The 15654-nt window shown below is 43.5% G+C and overlaps 1 protein-coding gene across 4 annotated transcripts in view; it reads right to left on the bottom strand.

Moving 5' to 3' along the window:
• Positions 1-3665: 3665 nt before the first annotated feature.
• The window catches only part of tead4 (TEA domain transcription factor 4), a 66443-nt gene continuing 54454 nt past the window's right edge, over positions 3666-15654 (bottom strand). For all 4 annotated transcript variants that reach the window (XM_080438517.1, XM_080438519.1, XM_080438518.1 and 1 more), the window contains 3 exons: positions 9135-9275; positions 6755-6907; positions 3666-3793 (listed from right to left, as the gene is read on the bottom strand). In XM_080438517.1, coding sequence (XP_080294643.1) covers positions 3680-3793; positions 6755-6907; positions 9135-9275 — 408 coding nt within the window. In that variant the 3' untranslated portion in view covers positions 3666-3679. The remainder of the gene's footprint in view (positions 3794-6754; positions 6908-9134; positions 9276-15654) is intronic.

Raw genomic sequence — 15654 nt, 5'->3', positions numbered from 1 at the left:
TCTGTTACAAGTAAAAGTCCAGAATTAAAAATTTACTTGAGTAAAAGTACAAAAGTATTGGCATCAAAATGTACTTAAAGTACCAAAAGTAAAAGTACTAAAATGTTTGAAAATAGCAGATCTACAAGCTCACAACGCGTCGCTTCGCGACGCGTTGTGAGCTTGTAGATCGGCTATTTTCAAATAGCCTATGTATAAAACAGGGCTAAAGTGGTTAATGTATGTTTCATAATATCATAATTTATCTGAAAAGTAACTAGTAACTAATGTTCTCAAATAATTGTAGTGGAGTTAAAGTACAATATTTGCCTCTGAGATGTAGTGGAGTAGAAGTAAAAGTATTGGAAATTGGAAATACTCAAGTAAAGTACAAATACCTCAAAATTGTACTTAAGTACAGTACTTAAGTAAATGTACTTAGTTACTTTCCACCACTGCTGAATCCTAGATATTTTAGATATTAAATTACAAATGACAAAAAGGTAATGTCCCTGCCCCACCTCCCACTATGGATAAACAGCAGCATTGTTTAAATGAAAATATAAAATGTCAATTCTTATTGTGTATGAGAAACAAGAAGGGGAAGTAAAGGATGGAAATAGCCGCTCCGCAGAAGGCTGCCATTGTAAGCCCCCTGTAAAGTATCTGACTGGGCTTGTGCCCCAGTTTAGAGTTTGGCATAAGAAGCAGTGGGCACTTAACACTAAAACTCATAATCATTCTTTGGTTTTGAACTGCCACCGGTGGATCACATGGCAATTGGCACGGTTTCACCCACTGATACATCACATGAAAAGCTGGCGCTGCCACTTGTAGTTGGTTGCCAAAGCCTCAGAATAGAAGCGTTATAATGTTGCTAAAGACAAGCCCCCCTCCTTGACTGATCTTCAAAGTGTGTTAGACCAATCCTCCAGTTCTTATACTGTGTTCTGTGCTGCTGCTAGACTGAAGGCTGAAAGAAAAGATGGAAAACAGAGTTTTTTGAAAAATGTGATGACGTCTCTTGCCCACTAGATGGCACTGCAGGCTTCCATACTATACAGTACAGAGTGTCCATACTAAACCAGCAATGTGAGCAGATCTCTGGGAGCCCAATCTACAATCTATTTAGTTTTCTTCCAAAATGTAAAACAAATACAGAATGTGGGAAATAATGTAAAGTCTACATGATTTCGTCATTATCACCTACATTTACCCAACGTATTGTTTATGCCCATAATGCTGGCTAGCCACAGGTTTTGGAGCAATTGTAGAAATATTAAGCCTTAAATGTCACATTTTACTTGTGCACAAACCTGTACACTCAAAGCGTTCCAGACCCCCTAAGGGTACATTTGCCCAAAGTTGAGAACCAATAATCTATAGCAGTGGTTCTCAAAGTGGTGTCTGGGGACCCCCAGGGGTCCTTGAGGGGGTACTAGGGGGTCCCCAGCTAAATGTGTTAATATAGCACCACAATCATTTTAACCATATTTTGTACTTTGGCTATTCAAACATAGTAAAGGTCCCTGGAGGTCCCTGGCACAAAACATTTTCAGATGGGGGTCCGCGGCCAAATATATATCAATTTGGGGTTCCTTCACATGAAAACCACTGATCCAGTGATTACAACCAGGTTACATTCTTGGAATCTAAAATCCAGCGACAGACACACAGGTTATGTAAAGAAACACTTTGTATTTTCCATCTGACGCCTCAGGGCAAGTTACAATCAACTCTGTAATCAGCTTACAGATCCAAATAAATCTGGTTCAAGTTAGCAGTGTTATTATGTGCCTTTTGTTGGAGTCAGAAGTTGTTTGTTTTTGTTTTGTCATCCAAAAAAACAGTAACAAGACAGTACAAGAAATACTGAACATTAAACAACATCAAACGAGATGAATACAATATAGTTATTTTCAAAAAAAAATCACAATTCTTTAGCCTCTATTCTTTCATAATGTTCAGAGGAGATGGATGTGGCACTGTACATTATTATGCCTCATCAAATAACACAAAAGATTGGCACAAAAAAAACTGCAATACATTATGGAGGTGCAGAAGAGGAGGTTTCAGTCTCGACTCCGTATTTTTTTCTTTTTTTCTCACTGTTATTCATATTTCTATTCACTAGGTGGCGCCCTCGGGCAGCCCAACTCTTCACAAGTCCATGTCGCAAACCGTCCCCTGCACATGCATGATGAGTGTAAAAGGAAACTAAGTCAAACAAGCACTAGTTAAATGAGATGAAACCACAACCTTCTTCATGCAACGTCTTAGTTGGCTCCTTCGGTGCAAGAGACCACAACATACCATAAGTCCTCTTCTGTGCGTGTGTGTGTGTGTGTGTGTGTGTGTGTGTGTGTGTGTGTGTGTGTGTGTGTGTGTGTGTGTGTGTGTGTGTGTGTGTGTGTGTGTGTGTGTGTGTGTGTGTGTTAGAGGTGTGCATCGGCACTGGCCTCACGATTCGATTACGATTCACCTCATAACGATTCAATTTGATTCTACGATGTATCTCGATGCATCTCTCTTTATTGTATTTCTGCACAGCATGGCAATTTTTGGAATAATTAATACTAGTCCATACCCGTGGGGGGATATGCGCACATGATCTGGCAACCCGGGAGCCAGCGAACACAAAAACGCTAATAAACAGCTGAGATTTGGTGAAATCGAAAAATGGGCTTCGCTGTTCCGTGCACATGGTAATGGTCAATGGCTGTGTGCAAATTCAGATCAATTGCTCACAGAGCTTTGTAGAATTATAGGAGGATAAGCAGTCAGATACATATTGAACTACTTTTTGTATTGATAAACTGCTGTGATGCATGTATAATCACTCTCCTCCTTGACATAAATGCCTTAACATTAAAATAAAAAAAATATTGTGCATGTCAATGCAACATTAGCCTCGGAAACCCAGGCTTTTTTTTTTGTTACAAAAGAAAAAAAGCCTGGGGGAGCGATGCAAGAACGATGGTCTTGGACCTTGTTATCTCCTAACCAATCAGAGTGCAGAGGGGCGTCGCTCTAAATTTGGTGACGTCAGCGTGCTCCGTGCACAGGCCGAGGGGGGGAGGGGAGGGGAGGCGGGGACATAGATTGGTGAAGCAATAGGAAGCCACGCACAAATCCAGGCGGCTGTGTTTGGGTCCGCCCTTCAAGACCATGGATTGAGCTCGTAGCCTCAGGCTAATGCAACATTGCTTCCGGAACTAATTGCAATTTCACAACTTTTACTGTCCAACCAGAGACCAGAAAATAAACAATAAATAAACGGCTATAAATTGATCATGTCACGGACGCAACGAATCGCAGCGCATCGTAGAATCGATTATTTTCCACACCTCTGATGTGTGTGTGTGTGTGTGTGTGTGTGTGTGTGTGTGTGTGTGTGTGTGTGTGTGTGCATTGTATTTGTGTTGTAGTAGCCTCCTCTTCACACAAAATCCCCGAATCAACTTCCACAGTGTCCCAAATCCAGCCCGTCTTCTTCCCCTGCTGCTCTCACTGTTCCTGGGAATGCTAGCTGCTGACACAGCCAGTGTGTTCCCCTGGGTCCTGACATTGAACTCGGTACGTTTTACAGAGGAAGTGGAGTCCATTGTTTAGTGTTTTGCTGTTGGCTTGGTTGAGGTGCTGTAGTGTTTTGAGTTCAGAGCAGCGGAGCAGAGCCGTGGCGGTGGCACAGCGCGGTCGGTCAGTCTTTGACCAGCCTGTAGATGTGGTGCTGGGCACCGTGCTCGCTGGTGGACACCTCGAACACGTAGGCTATGCACAGCAACGTCTCCAGGGTGTCTCTGTTCGTCACCACCTGTACGTGGACACACACACACACACACACACACACACACACACACACACACACACACACACACACACACACACACACACACACACACACACACACACACACACACACACACACACACACACACACACACACACACACGCTCTGTTGGATGAGGGTTTATTTTAACATTTTTAAGTAGTATAGAGCATCGAAGTCTGACGTAATTTACACATCCTACCTGGGTCGCGTTTTCCCCCCCATTCTGAATTTCCATAGACGTGTTTAATATTGCGTCAAATAAGAACTGTGTTCCAAAAATAAACAAATGATCCCCGGCGGTTTGACTCTTACGGATATTAAAAATGTTCCCCAGAAACAAGACTGAATCAAATATAAGTGACTGACTATCATAAACGATACAGAGCCTCGTCCCTGACAATATTGCAGAGACAGTTTGTTTATTTTTGGACCACAATTCTTATATGAGACGATTCTAAGATGACCCAATGTTATTCTCCATAGAGACATTACTTTACGACCCAGGGGATGAACGAGTGACGTCATGACTTCTGTACTCTATACTAACACTTAGCCACCCCCAGTTTGATATGCATTAGGGTCACGGACCTCCACATTGCACTTTAGCATTTGTGCTTGAATGTCAAACGAAAGCAGTTCTAGTTAGTTAATAACATCAACCTACAGCATAACACTGTTTACCCCTGAAAGGCACTGCTCACTGGCCAGCAGAAATCACTGTCAACTTAAGCAGGGCATAATATTAAAGCGATAACTTCGTTAAATATGAATCATGAGACTAATTTGGGGCTTAAATGAGCTGACCATTGTCCTAGAGACAAAGCTGCAATTCTGCCTGGAAAGTGAGTTCAGTGTCTCAGATAATCAGACAAGAACAAGCAGCCTTCACCAAGTCATTATGCTCAATAACGCCATGTCAATGAATAGAGACACTTGTTGCATGACGCACATCATCAGCGACACATTGTGTGTGTGTGTGTGTGTGTGTGTGTGTGTGTGTGTGTGTGTGTGTGTGTGTGTGTGTGTGTGTGTGTGTGTGTGTGTGTGTGTGTGTGTGTGTGTGTGTGTGTGTGTGTGTGTGTGCACGCTCACTATCTGTGCACTTCCTGGTTAATATGAGTTTAAATCAGCCCATTGAGTAAAGCTAATGACATGCTGCCATGTAGCCGTCAGTGTGGGCTCAATATGGTCATTGTCCCCTGGCCAGGAGGAATGTGGCCCCCAGTGGAAGGGACACCAGTGTCTTTGAACCCTGCTTCGGGGTGACTATAAGACTGTTTATTCACCTCCCTCTCTTCTGGTGAAGGCCAACACGCTCATTCACAAAACTACCAACGACAGTGAAAAAACACACTATTTGAAAATATTTTAACCCTGCTGGACGCCCAAGGAAAACAAATGACATACAGAATGTTACAGGTAGCCATGGTTGCTCCAGCAGTACAGTACCTACACTACTGTCTACAGTACCTAAGTACCTACACTACTGTCTACAGTACCTACACTACTGTCTACAGTACCTAAGTACCTACACTACTGTCTACAGTACCTACACTACTGTCTACAGTACCTACACTACTGTCTACAGCCAGTGGTGGAAAAAGTACTCAACATATTTTACTTAAGTATCAACAATTAAGTATCAATACTGCAATGTAGAAGTACTCTGTTACAAGTAAAAGTCCGGAATTTAAAATTTACTTAAGTAAAAGTACAAAAATATTGGTATCAAAATGTACCTAAAGTACCAAAAGTAAAAGTACTAAAATGTTTGAAAATAGCAGATCTACAAGCTCACAACGCGTCGTGAGCTTGTAGATCAGCTATTTTCAAATAGCCTAGGTATAAAATAAGGCTAAAGTGGTTAATGTATGTTTTATAATAAGAATTTATATCAAGTAACAACTACATTTTTTAAATAATTGTAGTGGAGTAAAAGTACAATATTTGCCTCTGAGATGTAGTGGAGTAGAAGTAAAATTATAGACAATTGGAAAGTAAAAGTAAAAATACCTAAAAATTGTACTTAAGTACAGAACTTGAGTTAATGTACATAGTTACTTTACACCACTGTTACTTTACACCACTGCACTACTGTGTACAGCTAAGTATAAATCAGGCATTACGACGCCATCACAGCCCACCAAAATCTATTTTAGTCGACTAAACAAACTGCAGATTTGGTCGACTAAAATCTTATGATATTTAGACTAAAACTAGACTAAAACTAAAACATTTCAATGACTAAAATATGCCTGAAACTAAATGGAATTTTATTCAAAAGACTAAAAAACTAAATAAACATTTGCTGTGAGAATGAACCCTGATGATCCTGTGTTGTACCTGTAAGATGGTGAAGTTCTCCAGCACACTGTTCATCATGTACTTCTCTTACTGTACTCATGTACTGTACATCATGTACTTCTCTTACTGTACTCATGTACTGTACATCATGTACTTCTCTTACTGTACTCATGTACTTCTCTTACTGTACATCATGTACTTCTCTTACTGTACATCATGTACTGTACATCATGTACTTCTCTTACTGTACTCATGTACTTCTCTTACTGTACATCATGTACTTCTCTTACTGTACTCATGTACTTCTCTTACTGTACATCATGTACTTCTCTTACTGTACTCATGTACTTCTCTTACTGTACATCATGTACTTCTCTTACTGTACATCATGTACTGTACATCATGTACTTCTCTTACTGTACTCATGTACTTCTCTTACTGTACATCATGTACTTCTCTTACTGTACTCATGTACTTCTCTTACTGTACATCATGTACTTCTCTTACTGTACATCATGTACTGTACATCATGTACTTCTCTTACTGTACTCATGTACTTCTCTTACTGTACATCATGTACTTCTCTTACTGTACTCATGTACTTCTCTTACTGTACATCATGTACTTCTCTTACTGTACCTGTAAGATGGTGAAGTTCTCCAGCACACTGTTCATCATGTACTTCTCCGGCAGGTGTTTGAGTTTGTGGATGAAGTTGATCATGTATTCACACAGCGGTGAGCGGTGGATCCGGAACACGTAGCGCCCGTTCTCGAACCGTGCGTATTCCGTCTACGGAGAGAGAGAGAGACATCACATACAGTACATCCCTTTCATCACAATAATATTACATTGTTTTTAAACAATATATACTACAGTATGTTACAGAACATGTGAGAAACCAGTACATGAGCAAAATGTCTCTCTCTCTCTCTCTCTCTCTCTCTCTCTCTGATGCTGTCGGGCAGAAACCATCATATTCTAACTTTTTGTGTTTTTTCATAAATGAAAGCCCTACTTGATCATATTACAGCATCACACGAAAGCATCAAAAGTAGCAGATCTACAAGCTGGAAACGTGGCGCGAAGCGACGCGTTTCCAGCTTGTAGATCTGCTACTTTAGCTGTTTTTGAACAGCTAAAGTAGCAGTTTTGGACATGTGAGGTTTCTAGTTTTGGACATAATGAGGTTTCCACCCGACAGACGATATATACATATAAATATATGGAAATTCAACATGGCAAACATCAAAATAACATTTGCCACTGAAACTCAGTTGAATCCATTCAATAGGGTCATCTATGTGATAATGTGTAAAATGTGTAATATAATATGCCTAATGCAATGTATGGCTCTCTAAATATGACAATACATATATTACCAGTGACAATAATCAAATGATAAAGGCACAAAACATCATTACTGTATGTGGCAGAAGGCTCCACCAAGGGATCGTATGTAGTGTGTGTGTGTGTGTGTGTGTGTGTGTGTGTGTGTGTGTGTGTGTGTGTGTGTCTCTAGTTAACGGGAAGCATAATGGTGAGTCATGATGTGGACTTGAATAATGATTTATATTTTGTATCAGTGGAACCCATCTTCTGGGCTCGGGGTTATTCATTCTTTAATGTGCCAATACTGGCTTGCATTATCTCAATTGTGGTCAAGCTCACAGCATCAGCTTTTTCAGAATAAGTAGTCCTGGTATATCCTACAGATGTCTGTAGTTTTATAAAATGAAAAATGACTCATTGGGTTGAAATAACCTTTTTTTTCTCTTAAATTTTTATCCCGCGATTTTTGTAACCCATTTTTTTCACCCGGTGCCAATTTCCTAAGTGATCCTGGGCGCTACACCAGCCCTACACCAGCACTACACCAGTCCCCTTCAGCCTAGGGAGGCCAGGGCCGAGCTCATGCTTCCTTCAATGCATGAGAGCCAACTGACCTTCTTGTCACCTGACAGGGGAGAGTTTCCCTAGTAGGACGTAGCGCGTGGAAGGAACACGTTATTCCAACCAGTTCCCTTCCCCTCCATCAGGCGCCCCGGCTGGCATGGGGGAGGCAGTATAGCGACCAGGATTACTACATGTTTTTGTGAGGGTATTAACTACCCTAGGAGACACGGGGAGAACATGCAAACTCCATACAGAGAGGCCCTTTCACCAACCCCACCTAGGGTATGGGCGCTGATGACGCGGAGGAGAAGACACGCCCCCAGCGCCCACAGCGTCCCCGGCGGGAATCGAACCCAGGACCTTCTAGCTGTGAGGCGACAGCGCTACCGACTGCGCCACCGTGCCCCCGGTTTGAAATAACCTTTTAATACGGTCACACCAACTATGGCTGCAGGCTGATAAATGCAGGGGCCATATAGCATCACAATCATTATAAAGGCAGGCTAAGTGGTTTTATTTGGTTAAAATAAGTGTTAAATAGCTCGATATTCTGATAGTAATCATTGCTATAGACTCTAGTATAGTGTTTGTTCAGTAACAGGAGTCTCCATCTCTCTCCAGATCTTAAAGAAACAGAAAATCCATTTTCAGGTCAGGATACCAATTTTATCCAATCAGGATAGAGAACTCAGTCAGGATGCAGAATAAACAAGTGAAATTGGAAGTGATGACACACAAAGAAATGAGCAGACATACAATTGGAACTGGAACACTATAAAATGTAGATGATAAATGGGTAGTCTCTCCTGATTGGCTGAAATGTTGAAAAAGTATTTTTTGTTTATTAAAGAGCTGGAAAGACAGGGAGATCCCTGTTACTGAACAAACACTCTATAGCAATGAGTACTAAGAATAATAACAAATATCACTTACCCTATACCTACTTTAACCATATTTCATACTTTAGCTATTGAAAAATAGCAGATATACAAGCTCACAGCATGTCACCTTGTGCCACACTATGAGCTTGTAGATCTGCATTTTTTTTAAAGCAAACATGCATATCATTTTGGGGGTCCTTGACATGAAAAAGTGTGAGAACCACTCCTCTCTCCTCTCTCACCTCCACTTTCTCCACCACCTGCTTGCCGAAGGAGCAGACCTTGGTGGAGGAGGTGATGATCATGTTCTCAGAGCTCTCATACTGACTGGACACGCCGTAGAAGAAGCCACTGTCATCCTGGAGGTTAGCACTCAGGTCCGCCTGGAGGAGGAGGAGGAGGGGAGGAGAGGAGAGGAGAGGAGAGGAGAGGAGAGGAGAGGAGAGGAGAGGAGAGGAGGGAGGAGGAGGAGGGGAGAGGAGAGGAGAGGAGAGGAGAGGAGAGGAGAGGAGAGGAGAGGAGAGGAGAGGAGAGGAGAGGAGAGGAGAGGAGAGGAGAGGAGAGGAGAGGAGAGAGGAGGAGGAGGGACAAACACTGGTCAAAAACTAAATATTACCATTTATTTTTCAACATTGCTGACAGGCAGAAACCTCTTATCTTATCTTATCAGGCATAAACCTCTTATTTTATCAGGCAGAAACCTCTTATCTTATCTTATCAGGCATAAACCTCTTATCTTATCTTATCAGGCAGAAACCTCTTATCTTATCTTATAAGGCAGAAACCTCTTATCTTATCTTATCAGGCAGAAACCTCTTATCTTATTTTATCAGGCAGAAACCTCTTATCTCCATATTTTAAGTCAAGTCCTACACGTTTTTTCTTAACCCTTTAAGACCTGAAGCTGATTCTACAAATGTCTTCTAAATCCCAACAGTTTTCTGAGAAACTTATGTTGCTCAAAGATTGAAAGATTCATAGATTTGCACACATTTTCACAATATTTCAAAAATAGCAGATCTAAGCTCGAGTGCCGCGCTACGCAAAGTCTAAAATAAGGCTTTTTTAGCTCAAATCAAAAAATGACACAGATGCGTTCCAGGTCTTAATGGGGTCAAATTAATGCCCTACTTGATATTGAGACAGGAAGAGGGGTCTAGGTGAGACATGACCTTTGATGTCTCACCTTTGATGGACCCCCATCTCAAAATATTTTGTTTCAGGGACCCCCCGCCCCCCCCCCAGAAGTTGTAACAGAGTTAAAAAAAATTTGCTTTAAAAAACATATATTCAAAGATTTGCACACATTTCCACGACTTTTCGAAAAATAGCAGATCTTCAAGCTCATAGCGCGGCACTCTGTGCCGCGCTATGAGCTTGTAGATCTGCTATTTTTTAATAGCCAAAGAAATCTTAAAATGACACAGATGCGTTCTCGGTCTTAAAGGGTTCATAAAAAACCCAATCTGACTCCAATCTGGACAGGCCAAAGACAATCTGATTTGTTCTGACAATGTGATGTGAACATAACCATGGTAAAGGTGTGTGTGATGTGAACATAACCATGGTAAAGGTGTGTGTGATGTGAACATAACCATGGTAAAGGTGTGTGTGATGTGAACATAACCATGGTAAAGGTGTGTGTGATGTGAACATAACCATGGTAAAGGTGTGTGATGTGAACATAACCATGGTGAAGGTGTGTGTGATGTGAACATAACCATGGTAAAGGTGTGTGATGTGAACATAACCATGGTAAAGGTGTGTGATGTGAACATAACCATGGTAAAGGTGTGTGTGATGTGAACATAACCATGGTAAAGGTGTGTGATGTGAACATAACCATGGTAAAGGTGTGTGTGATGTGAACATAACCATGGTAAAGGTGTGTGATGTGAACATAACCATGGTAAAGGTGTGTGTGATGTGAACATAACCATGGTAAAGGTGTGTGTGATGTGAACATAACCATGGTAAAGGTGTGTGTGTGTGATGTGAACATAACCATGGTAAAGGTGTGTGTGATGTGAACATAACCATGGTAAAGGTGTGTGTGATGTGAACATAACCATGGTAAAGGTGTGTGATGTGAACATAACCATGGTAAAGGTGTGTGTGATGTGAACATAACCATGGTAAAGGTGTGTGTGATGTGAACATAACCATGGTAAAGGTGTGTGATGTGAACATAACCATGGTAAAGGTGTGTGTGATGTGAACATAACCATGGTAAAGGTGTGTGTGATGTGAACATAACCATGGTAAAGGTGTGTGATGTGAACATAACCATGGTAAAGGTGTGTGATGTGAACATAACCATGGTAAAGGTGTGTGTGATGTGAACATAACCATAGTAAAGGTGTGTGTTGGGACATTGGGTGCATCAGGGTGGACGATGAGAGGAGAGGAGGGTGTCAACACGTGTGCTGAGCTTGATGAAGCTGTGTTACTAACTCTGACAGCTCTACAAAGCTCCAGAGGATTCTCTGCAAAGCCAAGGAGCATCCCATGGCCCCAACGTGGCCCCTGTTGACTTAGCATTAGGCTGTCAATCCTGCTCTAAGCATTCCCAAGAAGCAGCGTGTCTGTGTGTGTGTGTGTGTGTGTGTGTGTGTGTGTGTGTGTGTGTGTGTGTGTGTGTGTGTGTGTGTGTGTGTGTGTGTGTGTGTGTGTGTGTGTGTGTGTGTGTGTGTGTGTGTGTGTGTGTGTGAGAGAGAGAGAAAGAGAGAGAGACTAGGTCTGCAACTATCAATTACTTTCTTAGCAGTTATTCCATTGATTACTTTTTCGATTCATTGAATAATCAAGAAGCAATTTTTTTTGTATTTGCTTTTTCAACGAATCGACAGGAATTGTTTTTATATACATATTATTTATAATCTACTGAATCAATTAGGCTGATTAAGCTCTATATTTTATACTTGATCCTACAACAGTGTCACACAATAGCGAAAATAGCTGCTGTGCTTTTGTGCGTGCGTTTTTTAAAAGAGACACACACACACACACACACACACACACACACACACACACACACACACACACACACACACACACACACACACACACACACACACACACACACACACACACACACACACACACACACACACACACACACACACACACACACGTTATTCCTCAGGTGGACATCAACACATTTATCCAGGTTTCAGATCCATTTCAGATCCTCCTGATAGTTCAAACATCAGAATACGGTGCTGCTGTAATCTGATCTCAGATCAGGGCGAGAGGTGCCATCTACATCATCAAGACAGCGAGGTGAGGGGGGCACTTTACCTATTCCCCTCTCAGGCCCTTGTCTCCTAATAGGCCATTGAGCCGCCATTCAGCCTCTCCTCATCTCTTCGTCTTCATCGCCCCGCCCCCATAATTCCTCTATTTGTCTTCATCCCCGGGGCCCGGTGACCCCCACCACACCACCGTTTGCCCGCTCCCCTAACGGCCTGCGAGGGAATTCATCCAATTACAATCAACAGCGCACAATTGGCTGATTAGATCACGGAGGGCCCGGCTGGCTGTGTAACAATTTAGCAGCGCCGGCCCAAATCGGATTCCCTCAGCACTTCAAAGGCGCAAGACAATCCGTTAGGACAGGGCCACGGGCGCTGTGGGGGGGGGGGGGGGGTACAATGCAGGGCAGCCAGTGGGTGTCTAGCAGTGGTGGTGGAAGAGAGGTACTCTATGTTTTTTTACTTCAGTAAAAGTATCAATACCACAATGTAGAGAATGCCCTGTATTCAAAATGCTGTGTGAGTGAAGGACTGGCATCAAAAGACACTTAAAGTACCATAAGTAAAAGCCCTCATCATTAAGCAGAATGTCATTAACATATTTCACAAGTGCTTTCAAAAGTTTGTTTTTAATCTCAAAATCTAACAAAAATCTAACAAACTCACAACGTGTCGCCAGATTCTCCATTTTCACACAGACAAAGGATAAACCAGGGCTTAATTGGTGAATGTATGTTTTGTATTAATAATCTACTGTAAATCAAAATCATAGTAACTTTGTAAAGGTTTTAAATAATTGCAGTGAAGTCCAACGTACAATATTTGCCTGCGAGATGTATTGTAAAGGGGTATGAAGTATGAAATATTGACAAAACAAGCTACACACAAGTAAAGTAAAAGTACCTCAAAATTTTACTTAAAGTATATAGTACTTGAGTAAACGTATACTTCAGTCGCTTTCACACCCCTGCCGTCTCGGTGGGGAGGTGGAAAGGGGGGTGGGGGTGGGGTGTGGGGGGAGGGGGGGCTGGTGGATTTGCAGCCTTGGAAATTCAATCCAGAATGCCATAGCTTTGGAGGCAGGCCAGCCGCCTGTCACCGGTCGCCATGCCAACCCCTGTGCCTCAGGACACCCCCGAGTCATGACCCGCCTGACAACCTGCTGCGTCGCCCCGGCAACAACATCAAACACATTGCTTTTTTTTTTCCAGGGGGACTTTATGGAGGCGTTAACAAGGTTATCATATCTTCAGATGTGTTGAGGATTTCATTTTGCTTATTTGTATGGCCGCGAGCGCTCCACCCCCCCCCCCCCCCCCCCCCCACCGCACCCCCCGTCCCCCCGCCTTGTTGTGTTTTTTTTTTGTTCTCTTGGAGGGTTGGGGGGGGGGGGGGGTTGAAATCCTCTCCCTTATACCAGTTGTTCTCATGGTTTTTCATGACGAGGACACACAGTTTGATACGTATTTAGGCCGCGGACCCCCATCTCTAAATGTTTAGTGCCTGGGAGCCCTGTCCACAAGTGAAGATTTGTGTTAAAAAATGTTTTTCCAATACTTTCAAGATATATATTTTTTTCCAAAAATAGCAGACGTACAAGCTTGCAGCACGGCACTAAGTGACACGCTGTGAGCTTGTATATCTGCTATTTTTAACAGCCAACGTACAAGACATGGATAAAGTGGTTAACATGACGCTGATGCTGCATTAACAAATTTTGCTGGGACCCCCCCCCCCCCCCCCCCCCCCCCAAGGACCCCACTTTAAGTTACATTCTGTTACTCAGACAGTGGTACGAATACACACCAACACGTCCCATTAAGATTTGTACACTGTCAGAGTTTTGGGGGACGGTGGTGGGTGGTGGATGGGGGGTGGTGTGTGGTGGATGGGGGGTGGTGGATGGTGGGTCGTGGATGGGGGGTGGAGGAGTTTTTGCTGCAGCAGAATGTGTGTTATTTAGTGGTGGATGCCAGCAGAATGGGAAGAAGACAGGACCCCCCCCCCGGGGAGGCAGATAGAAGGAGAGTTGCCTTTGTGTCATCATGGCTGCTGGAGGCCACAGCACTGTGACATCACCATGTCACCATGTCACCATGTCCCACTGACTGATGACTGATGGTTGCATCCATATGCCTCCATGTCCCATGTCTCTCTGTCTGTCTCTCTCCCCCTCTCTCTCTCTCTCAGTGTGTCTCTGTCTCTCTCCCCCTCTCTCTCTCTCTGTGTGTCTCTGTCTCTCTCCCCCTCTCTCTCTCTCTGTGTGTCTCTGTCTCTCTCCCCCTCTCTCTCTCTCTCTCTGTGTGACTCTATCTGTCTCTCTCCCCCCTCTCTCTCTCTCTCTCTCTCTCTCTGTGTCTGTCTCTCTCTCTCATTAAAAATAATTCCATGTCCATTTTCTTTGTTTTCTCAAAACCTCTCTATCCACTTCTCTCCCCTTTCCCTCTCTATCTCTTCCTCTCTCTCTCTCTCTCTCTCTTCTCCCCTCTTCCTCTATCCCTCTCTCTGTCTGTGTCTTTCTCCATCTCCGTCTCTGTCTGTCTGTCCGTTCCCCTCTCTCTCGGTCTCTCTGTCCCCATCTAACTCTCTCTCTGCCTCTCTCCCCCCCAATGTATCTCCCCCTCTCCCTCTGTCTCTCTCTCCCCCTCTCTCTCTCTCTGTTTATCTATCTCTCTGCCTCTCTCCTCCCTCACCCCCTCTCTTTCTCTCTGTGTGACTATATGTCTCTCTCCCCCCCTCTCTCTCTCTCTCTCTCTCTCTCTCTCTCTCTCTCTCTCTCTCTCTCTCTCTCTCTCTCTCTCTCTCTCTCTCTCTCTCTCTCTCTCTCTCTCTCTCTCTCTCTCTCTCTCTCTCTCTCTCTCTCTCTCTGTGTCTGTCTCTTTCTCTCATTAAAAATAATTCCATGTCCATTCTCTTTGTTTTCTCAAAACCCTATCTCTATCCACTTCTCTCCCCTTTCCCTCTCTATCTCTTCCTCTCTCTCTCTCTCTCTCTCTCTCTTCTCCCCTCTTCCTCTATCCCTCTCTCTGTCTGTGTCTTTCTCCATCTCCGTCTCTGTCTGTCTGTCCGTTCCCCCCTCTCTCTCGGTCTCTCTGTCCCCATCTAACTCTCTCTCTGCCTCTCTCCCCCCCCAATGTATCTCCCCCTCTCCCTCTCCCTCTCTCTCCCCCCTCTCTCTCTCTCTGTTTATCTATCTCTCTGCCTCTCTCCTCCCTCACCCCCTCTCTTTCTCTCGCTCTCGCTCCCTCTCACGCCCTCTCTCTATCTTTCTCTTTCTCTCTATCCCCCCCCCCCCCCCCCCCCTCTCTCTCTGTGTTGTAGTGATATACAGCCCTAACCCCCTTCATCAAATGCCACGCGGCTCCCCCAGCAGCAGCTGCTGCTCCTCTCTCCGGGACAGGGAGATGGCCGCTGTATGTGTCCAATAGGGGTGTCACTCACCAATGTCTTTTATCTCCCCACAATAAATAAGGTGGTCCATGTGAGAAGGCTGAAGTCTCACGTACGG

The sequence above is a fragment of the Gymnoscopelus braueri genome (genome assembly GCF_963280865.1).
Source record: "Gymnoscopelus braueri genome assembly, chromosome: 9".
Lineage (NCBI taxonomy): Eukaryota > Metazoa > Chordata > Actinopteri > Myctophiformes > Myctophidae > Gymnoscopelus > Gymnoscopelus braueri.
This window is presented reverse-complemented; position numbering and strand designations above follow the sequence as displayed.